The sequence below is a fragment of the Furipterus horrens genome, unplaced genomic scaffold, assembly GCF_987537825.1.
Source record: "Furipterus horrens unplaced genomic scaffold, mFurHor1.1.pri manual_scaffold_17, whole genome shotgun sequence".
Lineage (NCBI taxonomy): Eukaryota > Metazoa > Chordata > Mammalia > Chiroptera > Furipteridae > Furipterus > Furipterus horrens.
Window position 1 is genome coordinate 2,970,711 of NW_028327187.1, and position 27,104 is coordinate 2,997,814.

At 37.3% G+C, this 27,104-nt stretch overlaps 2 protein-coding genes across 4 annotated transcripts in view; both read right to left on the bottom strand.

The window, feature by feature from the left end:
• Positions 1 to 27,104, bottom strand: part of DACH2 (dachshund family transcription factor 2) — a 427,341-nt gene that overhangs the window by 394,903 nt on the left and 5,334 nt on the right. The gene's annotated exons all lie outside the window — the stretch shown is intronic.
• On the bottom strand, positions 17,487 to 18,578 carry LOC149990354 (heterogeneous nuclear ribonucleoprotein A1-like). Its single transcript, XM_090264376.1, has one exon. The coding sequence runs from the start codon at positions 18,530 to 18,532 to the stop codon at positions 17,570 to 17,572; it is 963 nt and encodes a 320-aa protein (XP_090120502.1). The 5' UTR covers positions 18,533 to 18,578; the 3' UTR covers positions 17,487 to 17,569.

Sequence of the window (27,104 nt, forward strand, 5' to 3'; positions counted from 1 at the left end):
TCAGTTGTTCCTCAATAAAGCTGAAAAATGATAAAAATGGGAGCAAAACAAACTAGCACCTCAATCACCTGACTCAGAGGAAAAACACTTCTAGTCTGAAGAAGATCAAACCATAGCAACCACTTGTGCAAATTGTATGGATTTAGAATGAATTTAATAGTGATCATGGTAGAATTAGTCTCTCAGCCTACTCAAATAAAATATGCTTTAAACAAGTAAAAATACATGCTACTGATTAAGTTACATATCTTATTTATTAGTAATTTTTCATGTGTATTTTATAAAGTTTTTTTCATGTTAAATACTTAACAGCTGCTCTGTTATATATTGAAGGGAGACTACATTTGAGTTTCCAAGTTTCTTCATGAAGAATAGTCAAGGTTTTTCCCAAGATGCACTAAATTTCCCAACTTAAGATGGGTGAGTATTCACTGTAACCAACTCCTCCACAGCTTTGCTGTTTTTACAGAAAACAACTCCATGCTAATTAGTCCCCCCACCCTGTGAAATTAGCTGAATTGGGGCAGTCTGGTTTATTTCTCTGTCACACAGAATTCTAAACACTTCCATCAGTCTGTCAGTTTCAAGTGATATACATGGAGGTTACTAGAGGGGCAGGAAGATCACGGCACAGTGATGGGAATAGCAAAGTTGACTTACGCATAATTAGCAGGACTCACAGTACATTCCCTTTGACCTGTGTCCACTTAAAAATACAAAAATACATGAATATGTTTATGATACAAATGCCATACACAGCTCTCAAGAAAACAGCAGTCATTCACAAATGTCAGATGGAACATGCAGTTAGTTTTCCAGTGACTGGGAGCACATACCTCTTAGCATATAAGCTATCTAAGGGAGTTCTTATGACCTCAAGAAAATAATTGGTAAGGACAACTACTGTTATTTTAAGATATTTGCTGTTTTTCTTTTTTCCTTTTTTGGGTGAAGTTTTGTTTACTACTTGAGAAAAGTCAAGAATTAGGCCGAGGTCATAAACAATCTATATTGACAAATCTTAAAATATATCTGTCAAAAAGAGCTCTTTGTCTGACTTGCTATATTGTTACAAATCACTTTAAGCACAAGAAAGCTTCCAGTTATGCCCAGAAAAAGTAGATTTTACGTCCTTAAGCAAACATGTGGTAAAAAAAAGAAAAAAAATGTTAGAAAAATTTATAGTTAAAAAAGGGGAAAACATAATGCAACCCAATTATGACCTGTGATATTTGAACTTCTAGGCCAAATTCTTGCCCCTGTATAACAATACCATTCTTGAGTTCATTGTATTTTATTAAAATATCAGTATTAGTACAACACCTTTAAGACAGGCAGCAAATTTGTGTTGTACCGAGTAAAAAAAGAACCTACATGAGCTTAAGTTACAATCACTTACAAATTTAAATCATAAATCAGAATATTGTCTTTCTCTTACTCAACATGTCATTATTCTTTTAGAAACTAAGGATTAAATAGAACTTATTTTCCAGTAGTGTCTCATAGAATAAATGACTTCACAGCAAAGTCCGTGGAATGCAATGCCTATGCTGGAGTGAACATTCAGCAGAGGGCACTAGGTTGCATAAAAACGGATATGCCAAATTCTTGCACAGTGTATAGTTTAAATGTGTGAAGATAAGGAGACTATGATTCTCCACAGCATCCCCAAATAAATGCAAAACAACTTACTTTTTTAAAGGAACTCAAAACATCAAAACCGTTTCCTTTTCTAAACTCCCACAGAAGCTAGAGAGCGTATGTGGTATGTTTTCACAACAAATGACACTGTTCTGTAGTTTTGCGTGCGCACTCAGTGTTTCCCCAGCAGGACTCCTTAAAGGTAGGAAACAGGAATGCACAGATAGTTTACTTAGCGGAATCCACCACCTCCGTCTTAGTGCTGAAAATACTCGTGAACACACACACACCTTATACAAAATACTGCATGTGTTTACTCTGTCACTGATTTGGCCAACATCTCTCACTGTTCAAGTCAAGCTGGTTGCAAACAGATTGAACAATAAAAACCGGAAGCAGCTAGCAGGGTCATTTAAACTTTAGTAAGATATTCATTACAATGTTTCAGTTAAACTCAATACTATTGAGCACCGCCCTGCTTGTAAGGCACCTTTTCGTGGAAAAACTGAAACACACAAGTCTTGTTACTGATTTCAAGTAAAATGCAACCTAGAAAGCAGCAATCAAATGTGCAAAGTGCTCTTTTCTTCAGCTACGTTTGTTTGTTTGTTGAGGGGGGCGGATTTTGTTTTCCCAAACACAGTTGTTCCTTTCAACACTGTTCATATTGGGAAGAAAAAATTATCTTTTTGACCACTGTTCTAGGAAAACTTTGTGTGTAAATCTGCAACTGCATTGAACTACACTGAAGATATGGTACTACATGCATCTGGGACATTGGGACATTGGTAGAGGCACCTACAAGCACAAGTCAGGGAATCCATAAGTATTGGAAACCACGGTAGCAATAAAGAGGAATCAAAATTGGGTAACACAACACTGAATGGTGTGGCTGAGTGGACTGAGTGCCACCCTGTGGACCAAAAGGTCGTCAGTTCAATTCCCAGTCAGAGCACGTGGCTGCGTTGCAGGCCAGGTCCCCAGTTGGGGGATGGGGGAGGCGAGAGGCAATCTATTGATGTTTCTCCCTTTCTTCCTCCCTTCCCCTCTCTCTAAAAATAAATAAAATATTTTTTAAATTGGGTAAGACTAAGAGATTTTTTAAAACATAAGGGTTGAAGTAATTTTGAAAGGGGAAGAGACATGTATTAGTGGAAAAGAACAGGGAGGGCTTTCCAGAATAGGTGTGTCTTGAGGAAGATTGAAGCAGATTAAAATGTCTTCAGAAGAGCCTCCATCATGGAGAATAATGAGTAATGAAACTGGTCAAAGAAATACACAGAGGATTAAAAAAAAAAAAAAAGGAGGAGTTCATACAGGGGTTGATGGTGCCATAAAAAAGAATGAAATGTAGAAATCTGCTTAAGAGTTCAGGGAGAAGATTCTCTCTGAGATATTGAGAAGAAAGAATCAGAAGGATCTGATACTTTGAATGTCAAAGACAACACAAGTGAGGTGTTTTAAAAAAAATTTTTTATAAGTTTGATAGTATAGGGGATTAGGTAATACTATTAACATGATGGAAAAATTAGAAAGAGTGACTATTTGGTAATGAGAAAATGATAAATTTCATTTTATGATGTTTCAATGCCATAAGGGTATTTAAATATGAATATGAAAAAAATGAGTATTTTTATTTTAACATTTTGTATATTCTTTATCCAGCTATAGCCTAGATAACATTTTTACTGAGATTTTTGGTATCATAGCCTAAAAACGGTCTTACCTACATATGTTTTTATTTAGTCACTTAATGACTAGCACACCATATGTGCAAAGCTTCAGACTGAGCTAACAAACACAGTACTTTGTATACCTTTCTCTGAGCCTGTTATAGAGCCGCACAGACTATTGTTACTTTAAACATGCCTATTTGTGAGGTGCTCTAGTCCATTGTTGAAACGTATCAATATGATAGGAGTCTTAATAAGCAATTAAATAAGTGACATTTGGTCATTGTCATGGTTTATGAAAATGAATGCAGCCAAAGCCCCCCCCAAGCAGCCCAAACTGTCTTTCTTCTGACTTATTATAATAAGATTATAATTCCAGTGATAAAAATAGCAATGTGAATGGTTTATTGCACTCAGATATTTCTGCTAGAGCTAAATGATGCAAGAGTCAAAATTTCAAATGACTGCTAAATTCTTACACTTTCTAAATATTTGTGCATGACTATGGAGACATACTATTTTGCATAGAATTTAGCTCCATTAATTTTTTCATCTGTTCAGGACCAATTACATAATTTTACAGAAATGTTGAAGCTTTTTCTAAATCCTTTCCAACAACTGTCCACTGGTTGTACAAAGATTCTCTGAGTCACTTCTGGTTAATCTTTTCCTAGTTTTTGTGGTAGGAGAGCCAATCAAAAAACGTTCACCATCTACCATGTACTCAGTCAGGTGATGGATACTGTGGGAGAGACAAGAGCTCAAGGCATGTGTTAGTTTCCTATTGCAGCTATAATAAATAATCACAAACCTAGTGGTTTAAAACAACAAGGACATATTCTCTTATGGTTCTGGAGGGCAGAAGTCTAAATGTGAAGTGTCACCAGATCAGGTTCCTTCGGGGGAGAACCCATTTCCTTGCCGTTTGTCAGTTTCTAGAGGCACGTGGCTCCTTGCTCACATCCCTCCCTCCTCATGCTTCCACTGCTACATTTCCTATGACTGGCTCTGACTCTTCTACTTTAGTTTTATAATGGCCCCTTGTGATTTTATCAAGTCCACTCACAGAATTCAGAGTAATAACATTATAAGGTATTTAACCTTAATCACATCAGGGATTAGGATGCCAACATCTTTGGGGGAGCCATTATTCAACCTACCACAGGGCACAACATATTAACACATTACATACGGGTGGCGAGAATTCTCATCATTTCTAAGAGGCATTTAAATACTCCGGCACACAACGTGTTAAAAAGATAGAAACTGTCCTGGCCGGGTGGCTCAGTGGGTTGGAGCATCGTCCCATACACCAAAAGGTTTCGGGTTCAATTCCTGGTCAGGGCACATACCTACCTCGTGGGTTCGATCCCCTGTTGTGGCACGTATGAGAGGCAACTAATCAATGTTTCTCACATTGATGCTTCTCTCTCTCTCTCTCTCTCTCTCTCTCTCTCTCTCTCTCTCTCTCTCTCTCTCTCTCTCCTTCCTCAGTTTCTAAAAATGCAATAAATAAATCCTTGGGTGAAGATCTAGAAAAAATAGAAACTGATGTCAAATACCTCATCGATAAGACCAGAGGTGTGGTCACAGAAAAATGCTCTACCATGGGCACCATCAAAAAAACAGCTCCTTATCTGTAACAAAACAGAAAGCTGGGAGTACAGGGCAACACAACTCTTCCCAACTACTCTTCACCCTGAGTTTCAATCAGTATCTTTCCTTAGGTCTTGAGTTATAAAGTGGGCCAGAGACAAGAGAATGGAGTTAACAACTCATGCCAGTTACACTCAGAAATTGGCTGGTCTGGGGTTATTATGGAGGGTGCCTTTATCAACTGTACAGATAAAAGACACCAAAGTATACCAGGCCACATAGAATTTTATAAGCTCCCTTTCTCTTGGGTTAACCAGGCTAGCTAACCACGAAAGTAACCTCTTTCACTTCTGGCATAGCATATCCTTACTAGCAGTCACTGGAAGATAGGTCGGTAGTTATCTGCAAACCAGTGCAGAAGTAGAGGACAATGAATCCAACCTAGGAGCCCATTACTCTTCAGTTTGTCCCCACCTCCCTGGTATATCTTTCCTCTAACCACATCACCACCCTATGAAACTCTATGCCCTAGAGTTCCCTTCTTTCTCATAGTGTAATCTCAGATTTAGATACAACCTAGGACCTTCCTAGTCTCAAATTAAAAGAATTCTGTAAAAGTATTTTTCAAAAAATCATCAAAGTCAAACAGCAAGTTACCTTATTAGTTACTACTGAATAAGAATTACATGCCAACTAAAATATCTTGAAGTTTCTCCTTTATACAGTAAGATGTGCCTATTGTGACCTTATCTAAACCTTTTGTAAGCACTCTTACAGTTGTTCATGACACACGGAACGTGGAGAACTTTCTCTCTGATGGCATCAAGTATAATCTGCAGGGAGTGACACTTCTGACCATGTCCTCGCGATATCCAGTCCAACTTCTCACTCTGCTCATGTGACTTGTGTGTTCTATGGCTTCTTGCATGAAGTCCATCTGTTTCATATTTGCTCTTCCTCTTTCCCTGCTGTCTTCTGTGTTTCCCAGCACTGCCATCTTTTCCAAAGAGCCCTGCCTTCTCATGACAGGCCTCTGAAGTAGGACAGCTTCTCTTCAGTCGTTTTGCCTCCAGCAATGTTTTGGGCTCCATTTGCTGTAGGACCCACTCGTTTGTCTTTCTGGTGGTCTAAGGTACTCATAGAGGCCTCCTCCAGCACCATCTTTCAAACGGAACAGGTTTCTCCCATCAGCCTTCTTCACTGTCCACCTTTCTCATCTGTGCATAGTAACTGGGAATACGACGGTGTGGATGCTCTTAGCTCTGGTCTCCAACAGCACATCTTTGCTCTCGGTGATTTTTCCTCATTCTCCGTTGCTGCCCTTCTGAGTCTCAGCCTTCTCTTGATTTCCTGAACGCCTCTCATTAAATTTTACTGTCATTCTATATAGCCATGATACTTCATTAACTACTGTTAATAAGCTATTCCCAGATCCCTAAGTAAATTGAGTTATATGGCAATGAAAATGATATTATAGGAGACACTGTCCAGTGACCAGAAAAATTTAGAGTGAGTACATTGCCATTTCTTTTCCACCGTTGTCTCATTGGCTTTGATAAGACACCTAACTCTTCTGAGACTTGGTTCTTCCATTTACAAAACGAGGTAGTACTAACTGGACAAGAGGCGTCATGAAATCATGTGTATGAAAAAGGAAGTCCATATATGCCCCACAATTTACATCATCACCATTATTAGGAGAATGTTAAATGACTTACATATTTTATACCCCTGCCTAGTATCTGGGCCCCCATTTCTATAGATACTCATTACTCCCTTCGCCAATATGCTTCCTTTGCATTATTGTGTGAGATGTGGTCTCTTCTTGTCCTTGAAGTCACATTAAATTGTATAATTAAATCCTGTGCAGTAGAGATGTAAGTCTTTCCCAGTTTATAGCTCCCTATAAACATCCTACTTAATATTCAGCAGCCTGAATTATTTTTAGAGGATTGTTACTACCTGTCTTCAAAACACCATTTTATCATTTAAAGGCAGTAGACGAGAAACAGAACAACGGTAGGTTCAATGACTCTATGTTCCCCTAGAATACACTCTTCATCATTGGAATGTTTACTAAGTTCAATGAATAAGTGAATTGTCAAGATAAATAGATATCCATTATACGCATGACAGTCTCCAACCCATTTATAATCAGAGCTTGATAGGGGAATATCTGAAGAAAACTAGCATTTTCCAATACCATCAGCCCTTTAAATGCACTAGTCTATACAAATGATCAAGATGTGTTCTATATTCTAAGCAACCAAAAATAGATCATTTCAATTTTGTGTCTTTAATTCAAATATCTTTTCCTCAAGCTTGATCCAGTTGGTGCCTTACTTTACAAACATTTAATTAATGCATTATTTTAGTTAGTATAGTGTTGCACAGTCAAAAGAGCCTGGATTTGGTGTCAGACAATGCCTGGCTCCTCATTAACTAACTCTTTTACTTAACATCCCTTCATTTACGTTTTCTCAGCTTTAAAACAGAGACTAGCAATCACAAACTCATACGGTGATTGTAAGGATTACATCGGTTAATGAACAGAACGTTCCAAGCTCAGTGTCATGCCCATAGATGAGTCTCAATAAGTGGGTATTATTATAACTTCAAACCCTACCAAAAGACAAGTCTTTTTGTAGAAACTTCATGAATATTAATTTATGGTGTAGCAGCTATATCTATGTTGGTGTATAGATACATATTGGATGCCATTTAATAAATCAGGCTTTTAAACTAAATATTGTTATGAGAAGTTAGAAAGTTATTGAGAATATATTTAGTAACCACTACATATAGAATATGTATGAAAGACGGTTATATAATGCTATGTATTTAGTAAATGTCATTCTCGATAGTTTATTAGAACTATGAAAATGAGCAAACTTCAAAAGCCCTTACAAAATAAGGCAGAAATTAATCTCTACTACCAAATGGTATGAACTAAGGGCAAGATTCTAGAGAACTGAGCCCGCCAGAACATTAAGCACACATTGGAGAAGGAATGAGGCCCGTTAGCAAACCGAAAGCTATGTTCTTCCCCCGCCTTGGCCTGTTAAACTAATTACCTAGAAATTACAGCCTGGGGTTAGACCCTGTCCCATCTCATTAAGATTCCCTACTTCTATACAGAATAAAGGATTGGAGAAAAGGAAAAGTCACATTAATGAAGGGAGCACTGAGAAAAGCTACTTTTTATTGAATGTATTGGGGTGACATTTGTTCATAAAACCATACAGGTTTCAAGTGTACAATTCAATCACACATCACCTGCACGCTGCATCGTGTGCCCATCACCTAAAGTATAAGACTCTTCCTGTCCCCGTTTATCCCCCTTTGCCCACCTCCACCCCCTCCCCCTTTCCCTCTAGTAATCACCATATATGGCTTTTTGTTTGTTTGTTTGTTTCAATTTGGTGTGTTAGTTTATTTTGCTCATCAGACTGTGCTCCCCTGTATTTGTGGAAAGCTGAAAAGGTTGTCTCTTACAGGTTAGGGTTCAGTGGAATCTTATGTTCTTTCCCACCAGATTATCTACTAACAGTTCAGATGTAACAAGCTGCCATATATGTGCAGCAATCATGTTTTTCAGAAGATCACTCAGCATTCCCAAGTATTGAACAGGAGGAGAAATAACACGGTATCAGATTAATCTTCCATGCTTCCTATATTTCTGTGTCCTTCAGAGGCATATCATAAGCCCAGCTGTGTAATTTGGAATTTTAAGAAAGGAATGTCATAATTCTGGCTGTAACACAACCACAGATGATTAATGTTTCTGAGTTGGGTTTTTTTTTTTTAATGCTCAGAGAACATAAGCTGCCTATGTAAAAGATACCTAATCTCCCACTTGGGGATAATCAGCTTGCTTTATGTATTCCTTAATCTAGCACTTAAATGAACAAAAAATAGTGGAGTTATAGATTCAAATTATTTTTCAACTTTCTTGATAATACTTAAAAAGCACTTAATTGCTCCATACTATGCCTTAAAATCTGTGTCCACTGACCCTACAACTCTGTGTAAGTACTTTAAGAGCTCAGAAGCTGTGGGGAGCACTTGATGCTGTGACTGAGTAAGTGGAGATGTGGGAATCCTCTCAATCAGCTAAATCAGAGCTCTTGTTAATTTATGTCAATCATAAAATGATTAATTATAAACTTTGTATTTTATTAAAACAAAATAATAAAAATTAGTTTAAACGTTACTCTTCTATTGACATGTACAAATGACACATTGTGGAAAACATACTAGACTCCGGGGATTATAAAATCAATTACTACTGCTCTCAAATATTCAAATAATTCTTCTTTGGCTCCTTTAAAACCAAAAGAATGTCTGTTCAACTTATTTAGACTTATCAGAAAACCACAATAATGACTTTGCGGATTAACCCAATCTCAAAAAAAAAAAACAAAAAAAACAAAAAAAAAAACAAGAATGTATTAACAGAGGCATATAGAGTCCATTGTCTTTTTTTTAATCGTATGATATGGCAATGAACCACTTTTGGGGAGGGAATGCAACAATCCTATTGGTTTCTAAAGGAGAGGCGGATGGGAATGGAGTAAGTTCTAAAGGACTCACTCACCCTTCACTTCCACAGGCTAATCTGGTGCGACCCTGGAGGCAGTGGCCCTTTCACTGTGAAACTCTGTAAACACCTGTCCCCCACAGCAATGCACGTCAAATCTCCAGAACAAAGTTCAAAGAAGTCGACCTTCGAAAGTCCAGTAAGTTCAACTCATTGACTTCAATGGTCCGAATAATAGCTTAAATGTGTCGCCAATAAAAGTAGATAAACTGTAGTCTGATGCCCACCCTTAACAAGAAAAGAGGTTAAATAAATGCCTACATCCAGCTGGCGGCAATATAGTAAGGACACGACACCCTCCCACGGGCACCAGCAGCAGTACATGCAGAAGAACTGGTTCGATGAGAAATCATAACAGAATGGCAACACTGGTCTCAAGAACTTGAGGAAATGGATCTGGAACACTCCACAAATTGTTATGTTCTGTTTAGGATACCTTTCTTGAGATTTTGTTCTCAAATATATTTGGAAGTGGTTTGTACTATATAAAGAAAAATTCACTGTAATAAGCAGTGAAAGCACAGAGCTCAAATCAATACAAAGCAAAGGACATAAACATGATTTCTGACTCCTACAAATGTACCTAGAAGTCAGAATTTTAGGAGATTCTAAAATATCTTCAGCAAACTTATTTTATTTCTGTGGCCTGATTTATTACATGCTTTGTTTTACATTATTATAAATATGATGAAAACTAAGAAGGAGTATTGTACTAGAAAGTCTTCACAATCAATGTCTAGAAAGGAAAGCAAAAAAACTGAGGTGCAATCTTGCAAATACATATCTGGAATTCTGCTAAAATATAAACCTGAGTTTGCCAGTAGGAGGACTATATTTTTTCTGGGTTTGAATGTCCTGACTTCATTTTTTTTTTTTTTTTTTAGAGAAAATGGAATTGCTTTTGTAAAAGAATTGTCTACAAAACCTATCCCATGTATGTTCATGATCAAGGTACAGCCCCACTCCTTTGCTGCAGGTTATCCTCCACGGACTAAGAGCAACAAGCCAATTCCTTCATTGGGTAACATAATAAAATCCCTAGATACCTTTAGTGTTCAAGAATACAGGAAACTTAACATTTGCCTTACTTAGAATTTGAAGTAAATCTAAAAAATAAGGTACATAGGAATAAATTTAACCAAGGAGGTACAAGACCTATACTCAGTAAATTTTAAGATACCGAAGAAAGAAATTGAGAAAGATACAAATAAGTAGAAGCATATACCATGTTCATGGATAGGAAAAATTAACATCATTAAAATGTGCATACTATCCAAAGCAATCTACAGATTCAATGCAATTCCTATTAAAATACCAATGGCATATCTCACAGATAGAATAAATATACCAAAAATTATATGGAACCACAAAAGACCCCAAATAGCTTCAGCAGTCTTGAGAAAGAAAAAACGAGTTAAAGGAATCACAATACCTGATATCAAACTGTACTACAAGGCCACTGTGTTCAAAACAGTCTGGTACTGGCATAAGAACAGACATATAGATCAATGGAACAGAATAGAGAGCCCAGAAATAAGCCCAGGTCTATATGGTCAATTAATATTTGACAAAGCAGGCAAGAAAACACAAAGGGGTAAACACAGCCTCTTCAATAAATGGCGCTGGGATAATTGGACAGATACATGTAAAAATGAAACTAGAGCACCAACTACACCATGAACAATAAAATGAGTATATGGGGAATCTAATGAACAAAGTAAACTGACAAATAAAATGGAAACAGAGGCACGGACACATGGGACAGACTGACAGCTGTCAGAGGGGAGGGGGAGGGGGAGCTTGATCAACGAAGGTGAAGGGATAAAGCAAAATTACACACACAGACACACAGTATATAGCACACAGACACAGACAACAGTGTGGAGATGGCCAGACGGAAGGGGGGTGGCGGGAGGGGAGGTGGGCAACAGGGGCTAAATGGGGACAGAAAGAGACTGCTTGGGGCCACGGGTGCACAATGCCGGGTGCAGAGGATGTTTTGCTGAGTCGTACACTTGAAACTTGCACGCTTTTGTGAAGCAGTGTCACACCAATAAATTCAATAAAAATATTTTTTGAAAAAGAAATGTTACTCAAAAAAATATGTCACCAGAGATAAGGACTTCTATTTCCTGCCAAAACATGACACGTGCCAGGTCTATGGAGAGTCTTTGCGAGCCACGCTCTCCGTTTCGGTACCAAGTACATAGCTGCATCTCGGAACATGACTGTACCTTCAGTGGTCTCCTTGCCAGCTCCCATTTCCTGCTTCCTGCTCTCGTTTCTCTCCGGATTCAAAGCCATCCCTTTAACACATCATTCCTAATTAGATGATTAGTGCTTCGAAGGGCAGGAGAGAAGTCATTTGCATAATTTAATCATAAAAAGAAGTTAAAGATACAGATTTGGCTGTTCGTTTGTACAATTATCTTCTTCAGCCTGGGGGGCTGAGATATTAATGTGATTAAACAGTATTTCTGCAAACAGGCAACTGCGTGTCCTCTATTAAAGCAAGGCTGGAGGCAAATGAAAAATTAATTTTAGAAGACAATCAATTTTATTCTACATGACTGTAATAAATAACAGCCCATCTGCAGACAACTCATTAAGCCTTGGGAGGGTACAAGTGTCGCAAACTCTAAATGACACACAAGGCTGAATTTTCTACCAAAATAGAACTGGTAATAAATGGCCTACCAGCTGCTATATCAGCCCAGAAAGTCAACATGCAAGAATTTCGTAGAAAATGAAGTGCATACAATGTCATTAATAGTTAACCAGTTAATTTAGTACTAGTTAAAAAAAATTCTGAAAACTGGTTTATTTTATTCTCAGATTCATTCTCTTGTGTTCTGAATGTATGCATACATGTGTGCTCAGACATGTTGGTGTGATTCCACTTTCAGGAATGATAATGGCTAACATTTACTGAGCTCCTATTATGTGCTAAGCACATTATGTACATGATCTCAATCTTCTTTAACAATCCCATGAGTTATGCAACTAATATTATTCCTGTTTTTGGAGGTAAAAACCCTGAGGCTTGGATGGTCATATTAGATATCTAGAAAGTTTTGGAATCAGGACAAATGTGGCTATCTGAGACCAAATAGTAATTCCCCAGGTTTCTGTTGTTGTTCAAGAGCTTTTGCTCAGAATAGAATACACCCCTTATGTATAGCAGTAAATTTCATGAAAATATCAACATTTCCCAAAGTAAATACATTCAATTAGAGTAAATCACAGTGACACTCTCAGACGAACAAACTGAAAACACTTTGAGTACTTACATCCATGTACTATTTTAGGCACTATGTGTGATAAAACAACACACCAGACTATTCCTGAGGTTGAATAATTCAGAAGTTAGTTTGGAGTGAGATAAAATATATACCACTTGAAGCTTCACAGTTTATAAAATACATGGAGAAGGACAAGGAGGACGGAGATAGGAAAGAGAAGAAGGGGAGGGGAGGGGAGCAGGAGGTGGAAGGGGAAGAGAAAGGAAGGGAAAGAGGGAGAGGGAGAAGAAGGTAAAGAAGAAGAAAGAAAAGGGGAGGAGGAAGAGGGAGAGGAAGGAGGATGGTTATCTGCAGATAAATATTCAGGGGAGCAAGAGGTCAGTGCAGGTGAAAAGGGAAGTCCTCATTAACGATGTAAGACTTCACCTAGATCTTCAGACAAGAAGGCGGTTTTCAACAAGACCTTGAGCAGAGGAAACCCTTCCTGGGAAGGATTCTCAACCTTGATATTTTCTGGTATCAGTTTACTCGATGGTTCACATTATATCAGGGCACTTCCATTTGGTTTTAACAAACCTGCCAGTGATTCACGCTTGAATAAAACATTCATTTGCAGTTCTAATCTCATCAAACTTGAAATCTCAGGCAGGATGAATAAACACTTGTTTCTTTATTTTGCTTCTGTATCATAGATACTAGGGCCACAGTGCCTAAAATAGTCTTTCTACAACACTTTGGCCAGTGGGAGCCTATCCTGATTGAAATAACCCAGGGTCTGCTGTATGCACATGTGTCTTTTAAGTGCTATATAAAGAAGGAAGACAAGATTTTTTAACCAACTCAACAAAGCTGAAATCAAATTTAAACAATGGAACTGCTTTTCCTCCGCTAAGCAAGAGTCTTAATAGCAGATGTTACTACATCTGGCTTCCCTTGCTATTCTCCAGCTGCAGAAATGAAAACTCACTCAGAATAAGTAACTGAATCTAATGGGAGTTTGTAAATGCTGACCAAATCCTTCTCACCAACCATTCTACTAAGATGCCAGGTGAATGGCTGGGCAAGACCCGCCAGAGAAACTTCATTTCCAAGGTAATTAACAGGGACTTAAGATCGAGACCACCGTCAGCTTAGCTTTGCGCTGCAATGATTTCACACGAGAACCTATTTAAAGCTGAACTATTTCTTCACTACCAAACCTCTAAGGTCACAGAGATCCCAAGAGCAGCCTAAGAGCGGCTCAGAGAAGCTGTTTAAGTAGCTGCCATGTGAACTTAATAATGCACAAATCATAACACAAGGTGTTAAAGATATATACACCTATTGCATTTCTCCCATTTTGAATACATCATGAAGCATCTATAGGTGAAGAACCACCACCGTTTCTTAGTGCAGTACTGTGCCTAGCGCATTTGCAGTACTCTGTCTATAAAATGCCAATGTGCTGAAATGAAAGTAGGAACTTCATTTAGTCTTCATGGACACATGATGTACTAATAACATCAACAAACACACATTCTGAGACTGATAATGTTCCTGTTATTGGATCAGTTGATAATAAAATGAAGCCCATCATCTATTGTAAAATAAGGTTAATAATAGATTAAATCAAACATTATTTCAATTATTTAGAAAATGTTATTTTTCACCGTATCCTTCAAGACAGATTAACTGAAGCACGGCATTCACGTGGAAAAACAAGAATTGTTAGCACAAATATTCAGCCCTTTATAATATAGTAAATTGCTTTTTAAAAAAAATTCAAATGTTAAATTGGCTTTATTAAGTGATTCATGAATCAGACAGCATCCCATCTAGCAACTGGATTACTTTTTAAACAATACCTTTGGTTGAGTTGAGTTCCCTTAGTTCTTAATTCCAATCATCTTAATTTAAACTTTTAGAAATTAAGTTAAAAATAGGTTTTTAACAAAAGAAACTCTGAGAGCATTACAATACATACTACAGAATTTGAAACACTCCTCTCTTAATCCTTAGGAATTTCAATGAGCAATGTACACGTAGATGATATGACCAATGGCCCAGTCTCTCCTCCAAGGGTCTTGTCACCTTGACTTCAGCCGCTCATGCCCACGGTCATACCCTAAACCTTGTAATTACCAATAACTGCAACTCTTCCATTGTCTTCATTTCGGGCATCCTACTCTAAACGCCACTCTGTCTGGTTCCCTCCTGCCAGTACTCCAACTTCAACAATCCTCCAGCCTCTTCTTGCAACCTTCAATTCATTGATACGACCCTCCTTTCACTGTCTGTCACGTCCCTGATATCCTCACTTCTTCCCGACCAGCTTAAATCTCATTATGGTTCATTATAATCACTTTCTGCATAAACCCTCAACTCTTTTGCCCCTATGTCTTCGTTATACTCGTGCCACTGAGAAAAATCACAAGTCTTATTAAATCCAATTGTTTGACTACTTTTGCATCAGTACCAGTGCAACTCTACGTGCTGGAATTAAAATATACAACTGCATTGATCATTTTAAATTTGTGGCCATAAACCTCAAAGGGCATTTAATGTCACAGGGCAATCGTACTAAACTTTTTTAAATAGTTGACTCTTCTACTCATCTAAGCAGCTGTGTTACACTTTCTCTTTCTCCTCAAATCTCCAACACCTCTGCTATCTAATGACATTTCCCGCTGGGCTGGAAAATTCAAACAGTCAGAAGAGGACATTGATGGAGTCCTGATACCAGATCAGCCAGAATCTCTACCCCCGGAGTCAGGTTTCCCAACTCGTAACAGAGATGCAGTAATCTGACTGCTGCCTGGTGCCTATACTTACTGCACTGGGTCCTTCCTATCCACTCTGTCCTTGGATATCTCTTCAGCAATACTTCTCTCTGTTTCCTACATCATTTTCTAAAAATCTTCACCCAACGATATGTTCCTACTGATTTTGGAGACAGAGGAAGGAGAGAGAGGAAGAGAAAGAGGGAGAGACAGACAGACAGACAGACAGACATTGATGAGTTTCCTCTTGCACACACCCCAACCAGGGACTGAACCCACAACCCAGGCATGTGCCCTGACAAGGAATCAAACAGGCAACCTTTCACTTTGCAGGACAGCGCCCAACAAACTGAGCCACACCAGTCAGGGCTGTTATTTCTTCTATCTTAATAAAATATAATAACTTCTTGATCCATTCCCCCCTGCTTTCAAGGTACTCCCTCCCACCTCGTTGTTTGATGTCTTTGTAGCAAGTCCTTGGAAGGTGTTGTCTACATGCTGTTCCCAATTCCTTTCCTTTTACTCTCTCTTAAATGCATACCACTCAAACTTTTCATTCCTATTCTTCCACCAAAACTGCTCTCAGCAAGGTCACCAACAACTTCAATTGTCACATCCAATGGGCAATTCTCAGTTCTCATGTTTTGTTTTGTTTTTGTTTTTGTTTTGGCTTATTCGCAGCATTTCATATGGTTGATCACCCCCTCCTTTTTGATACATTTTCTTTGCTTAGGTTTCAAGCCACAGTTCTCCCTTGGTTTTCCTCCTACATCATCGGCTGTCCCTCCTACATCATTGGCTATTCCTCCTCAGAATGTTGCTGACTCCTCCTCTTTGAGTTGTCCCTTAGACTTTTCTTCCTCTCACTCTCAGTGTCTAATCCATCAGGAAGTCCTACTGACTTTGTCTTCAGACCTATCCAGAATCCGACCAGATCTTACCTCTACCCCACCACTCTGGTCTAAGCCCCCACCGACTCTCTCCCAGTTTCCTGCAACAGCATCTCACCTGCCTCCACCCTTGCCCCTCCTGAAGGCTATTCTCATCCCAGCAGCCAGAGCAACCCTTTAAAAACCAAAGTCAAATCCCATTATAGCCTTGTTCAGATCTCTGCAGTGACTCCCCATTTCATTCAGAGAAAAAGTCAAAGTCCTCCAAATGGCATAAAAGGCCCTATATGACCCCCTCTATATTACCATTATGATTTCATTCCTACTACTCCCCCCCAACACTCACTCCAGCCCAGGAAACACCCCCCCACCTTCTCGCTGTTGCACAGTGATCCTGCTTTAGGGCTTCCGGTCTGCCTGAGACACTCTTTCCCAGATTTGCCCTGGCTAATCCTCCTCCTCCCTTTCAAGTCTGTGAACAAAGCTCACATTGTCAATAAGACCTGTAATACCCATTCTATTCAAAATGGCAATGCCCCGGTCCTTACCTTGATCTATTTACTGTACTTTTCCCACAGCATTTACCACCTTCTCGTGTACAATATAAATGACTTCTTTATTATACATATTGTTTATTGTCTTCCTCCATCCACACTACCATCCTCTAGAGGAAAAACCGTTTTTCAAGAGCAGGGATCTTGATGTCTTTATTTTTAACAGACATACCCCAAACACCTAGAAGAGGGCCTGTCACAGAGTAGCCATTTAATAATATTTGATGAATAAATTAATGGTAACTTTTTTTTTTTTTTTTAAAGACACATTTATTCAGCGTCATGATCAGACTATTACATTTAGCAATCAACAGCATGGGTGCAAAAAAAAAAAAGAAAAAAGAAAAAAAAAACTACATTAAAAACCCCTTTTTGGAATGCTTTACACTTTCCACAGAACAGAAACTAAAATAACCTGTTATACAATTAGTCACAAATACAGTCCTCGAGTGTTTTGCCCATTCACATGAGTATTGTCTAAAACATGTCTTCTTTGTAGCAGCTAAGCCTGCCACCACTGTGCTTGGCTGAGTTCACAAATCTGTTGTGACCTGTAGCTTCCCTGTCACTTCTCTGGCTCTCCTCTCCTGCTAAGCTTTGTTTCCTGGTAGTAATTAAAACCTTCTGCCACTGCTGTAGCTACTGCTGCTGCTGGAACCGCCATAGCCACCTTGGTTTCGTGGTTTGGCAAAGTATTGGCCTCCACCACCATAAGGGCCAGAGCTTCTGCCTCCAAAGTTTCCTCCTTTCATGGGTCCAAAATTTGAAGATTGATTGTTGTAATTGCCAAAATCATTGTAGCTTCCGCCACCTCCAAAATTACTTCCATCATTACCAAATCCATTATAGCCATCCCCACTGCCACCATATCCACCACCACCACGGCTACCACCAAAGCCACCTCGACCACTGAAGTTTCCTCCACGACCAAAGTTGTCATTCCCACCAAAACCACCTCCACGACCACCTCCGAAGTTTCCAGAACCACTTCGACCTCTTTGGCTGGATGAAGCACTAGCCATCTCTTGCTTAGATAGGGCTTTTCTCACTTCACAGTTGTGGCCATTTACCATATGGTATTTCTGAATGACAATCTTGTCTACAGAGTCATGGTCATCAAAGGTAACAAAAGCGAAGCCTCTCTTTTTGCCACTGCCTCGGTCAGTCATGATTTCAATCACTTCAATTTTCCCATATTGTTCAAAATAATCTCTTAGGTGATGTTCCTCAGTGTCTTCTTTAATACCACCAACAAAAATCGTTTTCACAGTTAAGTGTGCACCAGGTCTTTGAGAATCTTCTCTTGAGACAGCCCTCTTTGGTTCCACAACTCTTCCGTCCACCTTGTGTGGCCTAGCATTCATGGCTGCATCCACCTCCTCCACAGTGGCGTATGTGACAAACCCAAAGCTTCTGAAGCACTTGGTGTTTGGATCTCTCAACACCACACAGTCTGTGAGCATTCCCCATTGCTCAAAATGGCTCCTCAGACTCTCATCTGTTGTTTCAAAGCTCAAACCTCCAATAAAGAGCTTTCGTAGCTGTTCTGGCTCTTTGGGAGACTCTGACTTAGACATGACGACTTCAGGGCAGGAGACTTGAACGATGCTTACTCAGCGGCGTCCACCGACAGAAAAAAGCTAATGGTAACTTTTAATGTGTGCATGCCTGGTTTCTACAATAAGATTTAAAGCTCTCTGCCGTTACCTACAGATCCTACCTAACATATCGTATTTTGGACACAAGAGACAATTCACATGTTTTAGTAACGAGGCTCCAGTTTCACAAATTCTTTCAATATCATCCTTTGATGAATTACTGCCACCTCTACACACTCTCTTGAATGATTATTCCTTTCACTTTTCCATTCAAAATGTTGTTTTTGTCGGTTCCCCAAACCTTTCTGTACATGCATATGTAAATGAGTGTTCACTAAGAGGCCTTAGTTACTGCTTTCTGAAACCACTGTCATCAACAAGCAGTCTTTGCTATCAGGCCACGCACCCCGAAGACATTCGAGGGAAGCTCCTGTATAGCATTTATCTGGCCTCGCAGTTTGTTTATCTCTATTTCCACCCACTAGGTTCTCCGTACTTCCCTGGAGACCTGGAATCCTTCGCCACCTAACTAAACTTGCTTGCTCAAGTCTAGCCATCAAGACTGACTACTTCAGACACAGCACAGGGAGCAGAGTGTATACGAGAAGGTACAACAGAAGGCTTAGATTCAAGAACTAGTTTTGCCTGCACTAGATTGGCTGGCCCCAAGAAATTCATTTTACTTGCCTACATTGCAATTTTCTCACTTAAAATTCCTGATCCGATGACCTGCCTTCTACAGTTGCTGTGAGATAGTGTATGACAAGCTTTGCAGCCTGTGTACGTCTGCCCGAACGCAAGGTACTATTATTCTCTAGAAGCTACTGGAAGTTTCAGTACAACTGGGGATGATGCTGATTTAGCAGTGAGTGAAAAAATATAAATGAGATTAAGTGACCCCCAGAAGTACCATGCTGTAAAGTGGTCAGCTATCTGTTTATAAAAATATAGAAATTCCACAACAAAATTATAAAATCATGCTATTCTAAGAATCAGATTAAATTAGCTAATATATGTGGAAGCAATATAAATATAAACCAGTATATACATGTAAAGTTTTTACTATTACACCTAGCTTGTAATTTTAAACTTCCAGATATATTTTCAGGTAGAAGGCAGGAAGGAAATATTTAAACTTTACTGTACTTATTAAATACAAAAATGACAAAAATGCCACTTTGATGTCCTTGAACTCAAATTTTAAAGTTCATTAAATAATCTTGAAGGCAGTGACTCAAATTACTCCATAAAATGCAAACTTAGTTACTATTGAATACGATAAAAACTTCACACACATACCCAAAGGCGAAATGTAACCCTTTTTTAAAAATTTCATACTCAACATGTGTTCCAAAAATGTGCTATGGCAAGCCAGAATCGGGTTAACAGACCACTAATAGTAAGAAATGTAAAAATGGACACCGTATAAAATATTTTGGAAATTAAAGTTAACATTTACTAGTGTAATAAAGGAATATTATTTTACTGACAACACATATTCAAGTGTGCTCTTAAGGTTTCAAGTGCCATAACACCTCAAATGAAATAACATTTCAACGTTTGCCTTTAGTATTTTTATTTTTTTACAGCTAACATTTGCATGCTTTCTGTTCCTCTTCATAAATCTCCTTAAACTAACCACTAAAATGAAATGAACATAATTCAAGGACATCACTCATTCAAGAGCTCTGTGGAAAGTCCTTGATCATCCCACGGGGTACTACCTACCTGTCATCTATCAGCTAGTTTCTGGTCCATTCAATATTTCCATGAGAAATACTTCCTCAAGTTAGCTGTATTCCTTTGTCGGTGCCCAAATGGAACTAGATCAATGCTAACATGACCCAAATCATAGTCCTTTGGTCTTTAAAATCAACAGCCTTCTAACTGGACCAAAACGTAAATTATTGAGTTCCACTGCCCCTTCTTTGATGAGACATGAATCTGGATGGAACACATACTTTTACATTTTTTCACTAATACAGAAAAAGAACTTAAGAGAGGTATTTTGGGGGTTGTATTTACATTCCAAAGTCAGAACCCTCTTGAAAAAAGAAACAATACACAGAAGAGCAGACATTCAGTTCAATGGGACTGAACTGCAAAGCAGCAGCAAAGCTTTGGACCCGGACAGAATGGGGATCATGTAAACATCATATAACCTCATGAAAAAGAATATGCCCTTAAAATAACAAGTACTTGTCGGCCTTCAATGACAAGGACCAATCCACGACAAATGCCAATATAAGACAGTGGCTATATCAAGTGTACTGGTATCAACCAAACTCTGGAGCTGTTACTGCCTTTTCCATAAGTCACAATATTCAACACGTTCCCGTCATCAAAATGACCACTCTCACAGGACGGTATCAGCGTCAAGAATATAATGCCCCCCCCCATTGGGTAGCTCTGTGGGTTAGAGTGTCATCCCAATACACCACGGTTGTGGGTTTCATCCCAGGTCAGGGGCACATACAAGAATCAGAAAAATCAATAATAATACTGTTTTTTAAAAAGAATAAAATGTTCCACTTAGCAAACTGCAAGTTGAAAACAACTCACGATTACCATTATAGAGTAGGAATACTTCCCCCAAACCTAATTCAGTGCTATACTCGTTGATGTATTTTAATCCGAAAGCCATCATTCCGCCGGTACCAACAGCTGTTTAGCTTGTGGAAGACGGTTACTGAGGGGCCCTGAGCACAGGGAAGTCAACAACTGGCCTCATGCAATTTGCCACATTTTGATCTGCTAACAGCTGTAATGACTAATGTATCCATTAAGTAGCTAAATCTGGCCGTAGACAACATACAAATAAATTCAAGCAAAATCCTCATTTAGTTAATCACTAACTAACACCATCCACTACACTGCTATTACCTGAGCTGTATAAGCTCTATGCCTGCTTATGATTTGTTCACTTGACATATTTTCTACATGAAGCATTTCCTTTCAGATTTCATTCAACCTGGGCTAGCTCTCCTTCCCACCACTGAATACTCATAAAATACAATTTCATAGGAGAATAAGCAAAATCTATTTAGACAGGGAAGTATGCTGTGAACATTTTGTAATGTACTGTAAAGCCTAATTAATGTTATTTTAATTTTCCACAATTTTGAATTGTATATATCACTTGCTGTCTCTTGCATTAACATAGGTTAGCCAAGAGTTAGCCATGTCAACAACTTCCCTAGGTAATCTGCAGATGAGACATAAGAATTTGGATAGTTATTAAGATCTCTACTTTTCCCTTGACAATTATATACCCCTTCATAGGCTTACAGTAGGTACTTATTAAATATCTGTGGAAATGAAGTGACAGATATATCTGTATAAATGTGTGTTTTATAGACATGGAATTCAAACGGAATATTCTAACTGGATCATAAAATGAGACCTTAAACTTGTGTACGTCGTATGAAATGCACAATGAAATAACTTTGTTTCTGTGAATGAACTCCACTTCTGTCTTCCTCAAATAAAAACCTGAAGGGTACTCATAAATCTTTGTACAAAATAAATTTAGAAGTTCAAGAGATCACAGGTTATTTTCAAAGCAGCAAGCTTAACATTAACATGAAACATTTAATTATACATGTCTGCAAATAATCTTCCTTTCCTATGTTATTTATGTTTAAATATAACTCATGTAAAACTCAATGTACTCTGAACAAATAAAAACAAATGACTCATCTCCATTTTAAGTTTTGACATATAATACTGTATAGGATGGCATGCAAAGCAAATCATACTCTAAGCTAGAGGATCTATTTAAAACTCTAACACAAATTCAAGCAAACTTTTCATTAAAAAAAAACATGTTTTTTTAATCCACAGTTGCACATTTTACTATATCTCATAGAATGACTGATTTTATAAATTTTTAAGGACTCATATCCCTTGCAACAAATGTATGTCAGAGAAAAGATACTGAAGTCAATTAAGTGCAGCTACTCTTAAGTGGAAATACCTGTTTTATTCCAAGATCTTGGTGCGTATTTGTTTATAACAGGAGTGATTCTCCATATTTATAACACTAAAACATTTTCTTTTATATCTCAATAACTCTGACTATTTTCTAGTTGAACCTTTCTGGTATAATTCTAAAAACAAAAACAAAAAAAATCCAGTGTTTACTGATATAACGCATGAAGCAGATATGAGAAAGAAAATGTAAAGGTTATTCAACAATGAATATGCCAACAAATTATAATCTCAAATATTTCACAAGTTAATAAATATTATAGGGGAGATATATGGTTTATATTCAATAAGCTACAGACAGCATTGGTTCTAGAATGTAAACTGCATGAGAAGAGACTGTTTTATTTACTCTATTCATAGTGCCTAGAACATTGCCTGACATTACATGGTACACATTCTACACACACACACCTATCGACAAATCTAACCATGAGAGAGCAAAATAATTGTGAAGAGGTTTTCATTTTGTTTTAATTACGTGGATAGAATGAGTTTTTTCAAATGTGTATAGATTAAAGACAATTCTGCAAAAAATGACACTCACTGGGGTCTTACCTATGGCCTTTGGAGAAACTGTTTTAGGTGAGGTCCTTTTGAGTTTTTGTAACTAAACTTTCTTGGATTGAATTCCAGAGCAGAACCATATCATAAAGCACCTACTGTCTGTAGTATTATATAGAGCAAGTCTTCAGGGTCTGTATGTTCGTTACCTTTTCGAAAGGATCCAGGCCTAGCATACATATAGAATAGCATTTTATATCATTTCTGGCATTCAACTCAACATCTTTAAAATAGATCCTGTGTAACTTTACACAAAGCTGTTAAAAGATAGTAATGGCTTGTGATAACTAAATATGGTTTTTTAAATGTTTTTACTTCAAATACAATAGAGTATCTCACAACAGATACAGAATGTAAACAATGCATTAACAAATATAATAGTAAAAATAATTTTATATAGTTTGTGATGCCAATACAATACTTTTTAGACAAACAACTGAGAGACTTCTTCCAAATAATTGAAAAGCTCAGAATCTAGCATATCGCTCTAAGCTATAATGGTTGTAACTGCTAATCCAATACACCTTTTATACAAACCCATAAACACATGAGTGGAAAAATAGCACAGATGTTCATCTCTAATGCAATTTCCATTCAATTTCCTAAGTGCGGTCCCTGTGTGCAAACTAGCTTAACGTTATGTTTAGCTTGCAAATTCTTTTAATAAATAATGAATGCAATAAAACTAGGAGATCAATGGCAAGCTGAGAAATCATAAAAAAAAAAAGGCCTTTTGTGTTCAGGCTGTTGCCCATTTCAAACTTTAATCCAGAGACAGATCAATATTACTTTTTCTTTTTAACCCATCACATGAATAGAAGATAGACTAAATGTAGCCTAAATGCTGTTACCAGCCAGCAGAGCACTGGACACAATTGCAACTGAATGTTTTCTACCTTAATATACACACTACATTCCACACTATTAAGGAGTCAACTTGTTTACAAATAAAAAGGTTGGATATATAGTAATAAAAACACCATGGTTCATTATTTTTAAACTTTCCTGTATTATATATTTTTCCAGTACTGTAATTACAAAGTTTATACCACAATTTTCTCTAAGAAACTAAATAATTGTAATGGGTCAAAATAGTACATACACATGAGAAGTTTCCATGTCATGGGTCCCAGATGAAAGGTAATTTTACTTTTAAAAATTAATTACACTTGAAAAAAAACTAAGTTATTCCTTTAAATGCATGGGGAGGATAATTCATGCAAATTTATGTTGCTATTGGATGGGTCTTGATATTATCCAGGAAAAAAGTAAATCATTAAGTTTATATTTTTCTATTCACAGGCTATAGATAGAAGACAGGAAAACTCATTTTGAATAAACATGCATGTACTGTTTCAAAGATAATCAGAAGTCACCGGTCACCAGGGTTAGTGCTGATATCTAGGAGTATAAATCTAAATAACTGAGTATCATTTTATGGTAGTAGACTTGTTTTATTTCTTAATCCTTGCTTATTCATAATATTAGAACATATGTTAGAATATAAAAAGTTAAACATGAATCCTCAGAATTTATTGTTACAACTCTGGGTTTTGATTTATGTAACAGATTGGGTTCTCTTTTAAGAATATCATTATAGGTGGTGACAAATATATCAATTTGCTCTTTAGCTATATTAAATTCAATTTTGCATAAAACAATGTGCATTACATCTTATATTTATATTCTCAATGTAATACAATAATTTCACCAATTCTAATACATAATTTTAGCTGTAAAGAAGGCTGTGGCAAGATATCATCATGAAGACATTCCCATGTTTTAAGCAAAATGCAAAAAAACAAATAACTCCTCTGTAACTTTAATGAACTTCATTATAAACTTCCCTTTGAACTATACTGTAGATCATAGCATGTACCCTAAGCTTCCAAGATTAGCCTAACACTAGAGATAAAAAAATTTTCCTGAAGAATTTGAGACCTCAACAGTATCTGTTAACAGTGTTTCCTGTTTTCCTATTTTAATAAAGGTAACAATAAAATTATGATGAAAGAATACTGTAAAGGCCTGCAAAGAGGAACTAATTCTAAAAGCTGATGTTTAAAATATATATATATATATATCCCTAAGAGAGCTGAACAAGGGAAAAACTGAATCTCCTTTTTAACACTTGTGTTTTCAAATATCAGAGTTTAACGAAAAAGTTTTAACACCTACAGCATTAAATTCAAAATATTTCTCAACAATTGACAGAATTGTTTTGGTCCTAAAACCAAGGCACTGAAACCATGGATGAAATGAAATCAAATATGGTACTTAGGATATTTAATGCAGGTAGATAATAGATTTCACTAGAGTTATCACAAAGTCCCTTTTTGTGTGTATGTTTTTCTATAGTCTAAGAAATTAAATTATAAAAGGAGTATTCATTGTTACATATTTATGATTTACAGATAATTACCCAGAATATAGAAAAAGAAATAACTTAAATGAAATAAACATCTCCAAGATTTTCATCATTACACAGTGAGGAAATGATGAATATACAGTGGACAGGCTCTCCCCTTCCTACTAAAAAGAAATATTAAATCCTGAAGGAGTTCTAAATCCCTTGGTAAGAGTAGATTGCAGCTGCATTAAGCCAGCAAGAAGCTTATTAGTAAGGATTTAAAAACCAACACCCTTCTGTAATCAATTTGGATACAGCATTATTCTATTTATAGTGACACTTTCAATGTGGCCCAATCATATGTTACTTATTCTCATTTTTCCTACTATGATTAAATATTAATAGATAGGCACTACGAAGCAACTACACTATATTTAGGTTTTACTATATTGACTTCCACCATTTTGGAATAGTTAATATAGCAGGGAAATCAAGAATCTATCCCATGAACAAACTTATGATGGGTTTGATATATTTCTCAGATTTCTGAATAAAAAAAAATATTTAGTTGTTACAGCAGAAAATGGAAAAAGGGATGCCGCCACTTTAAAAGCTTCAATCTCTTTGACATTGCTGGCAGTGTATGGGAACATTAATGCATCTGTCATGATAACAAGCTAAGAATAACATCTAGACATCAAACCGAGCAGAGAATCCATCTGAAGTGATTCATTCAGATCTGTCTCATTGATTTATTAAACACAGGGCAACATCTGCAGCCTCACAGAGCCGCTTGGTGAAATTAATGCAAGATCAATTCAAATGGAAAAAAGTGCAAAAGAGATAAATCAAAACACAATTTGCATGCAGTTCCACAATCAGGCTTATTGGGTGCAAATGCTCAATTTCCCTTCCCGGGCAAACGTGTTTAAATGTTGTTTTATCTTTTTAGAATTGTGTGATCTGAAGTGACAGTGAAGAGTTTTGCAGGTTGAGATGGTGAAAGGGAAGAAAAGAAGGGTAAAACTGCTACCAAGACCCTTTGAATATGCAACAAGAATATCATTAATACTGAATTGTTTTTCCTTTGGGGAGAGGCTGGATGTCCTTTCTTCGAAAACAGAGTATTTTCAGTTCGGGTCAACTAGGGCACTTTTAATACATATTTGAAATATATGGAGCGGATAAACCTAAATCATTTGTATCCTTAAATGCATCAGATAAAGTGCGAGCTGAAATATAATCTAGTACAATTAGGGTTTCTCACAATTACATTTGCCCACTAGAAGCACTTTTAAAACACTCAGTGATTTCATCAAGACCAAAAAGTTTACTGAAAAAAGCATTGACAATTCAGACTTGATGTTTTCTATAGGTATTAGAGATTTCCTGTGTGAAACCATATAAAACACCAATGTCTGAAGACTATCACTTCCTAATTATTTACTGGCATTCATGTACTATACATGGAGGGTGATATCATTCATAAATATCCAAAGATATTCTCCATTATATCATGCGTCATTTCTTTCATGTAATACCCACCACCGAATAAATGAGTGTTTGGGACAAATATGAAATCCAGCTAAAGTATTTAGATAAACAAAATTGCTGGTTATGCAGAAGTATACACTGGAAATAGATGTACAC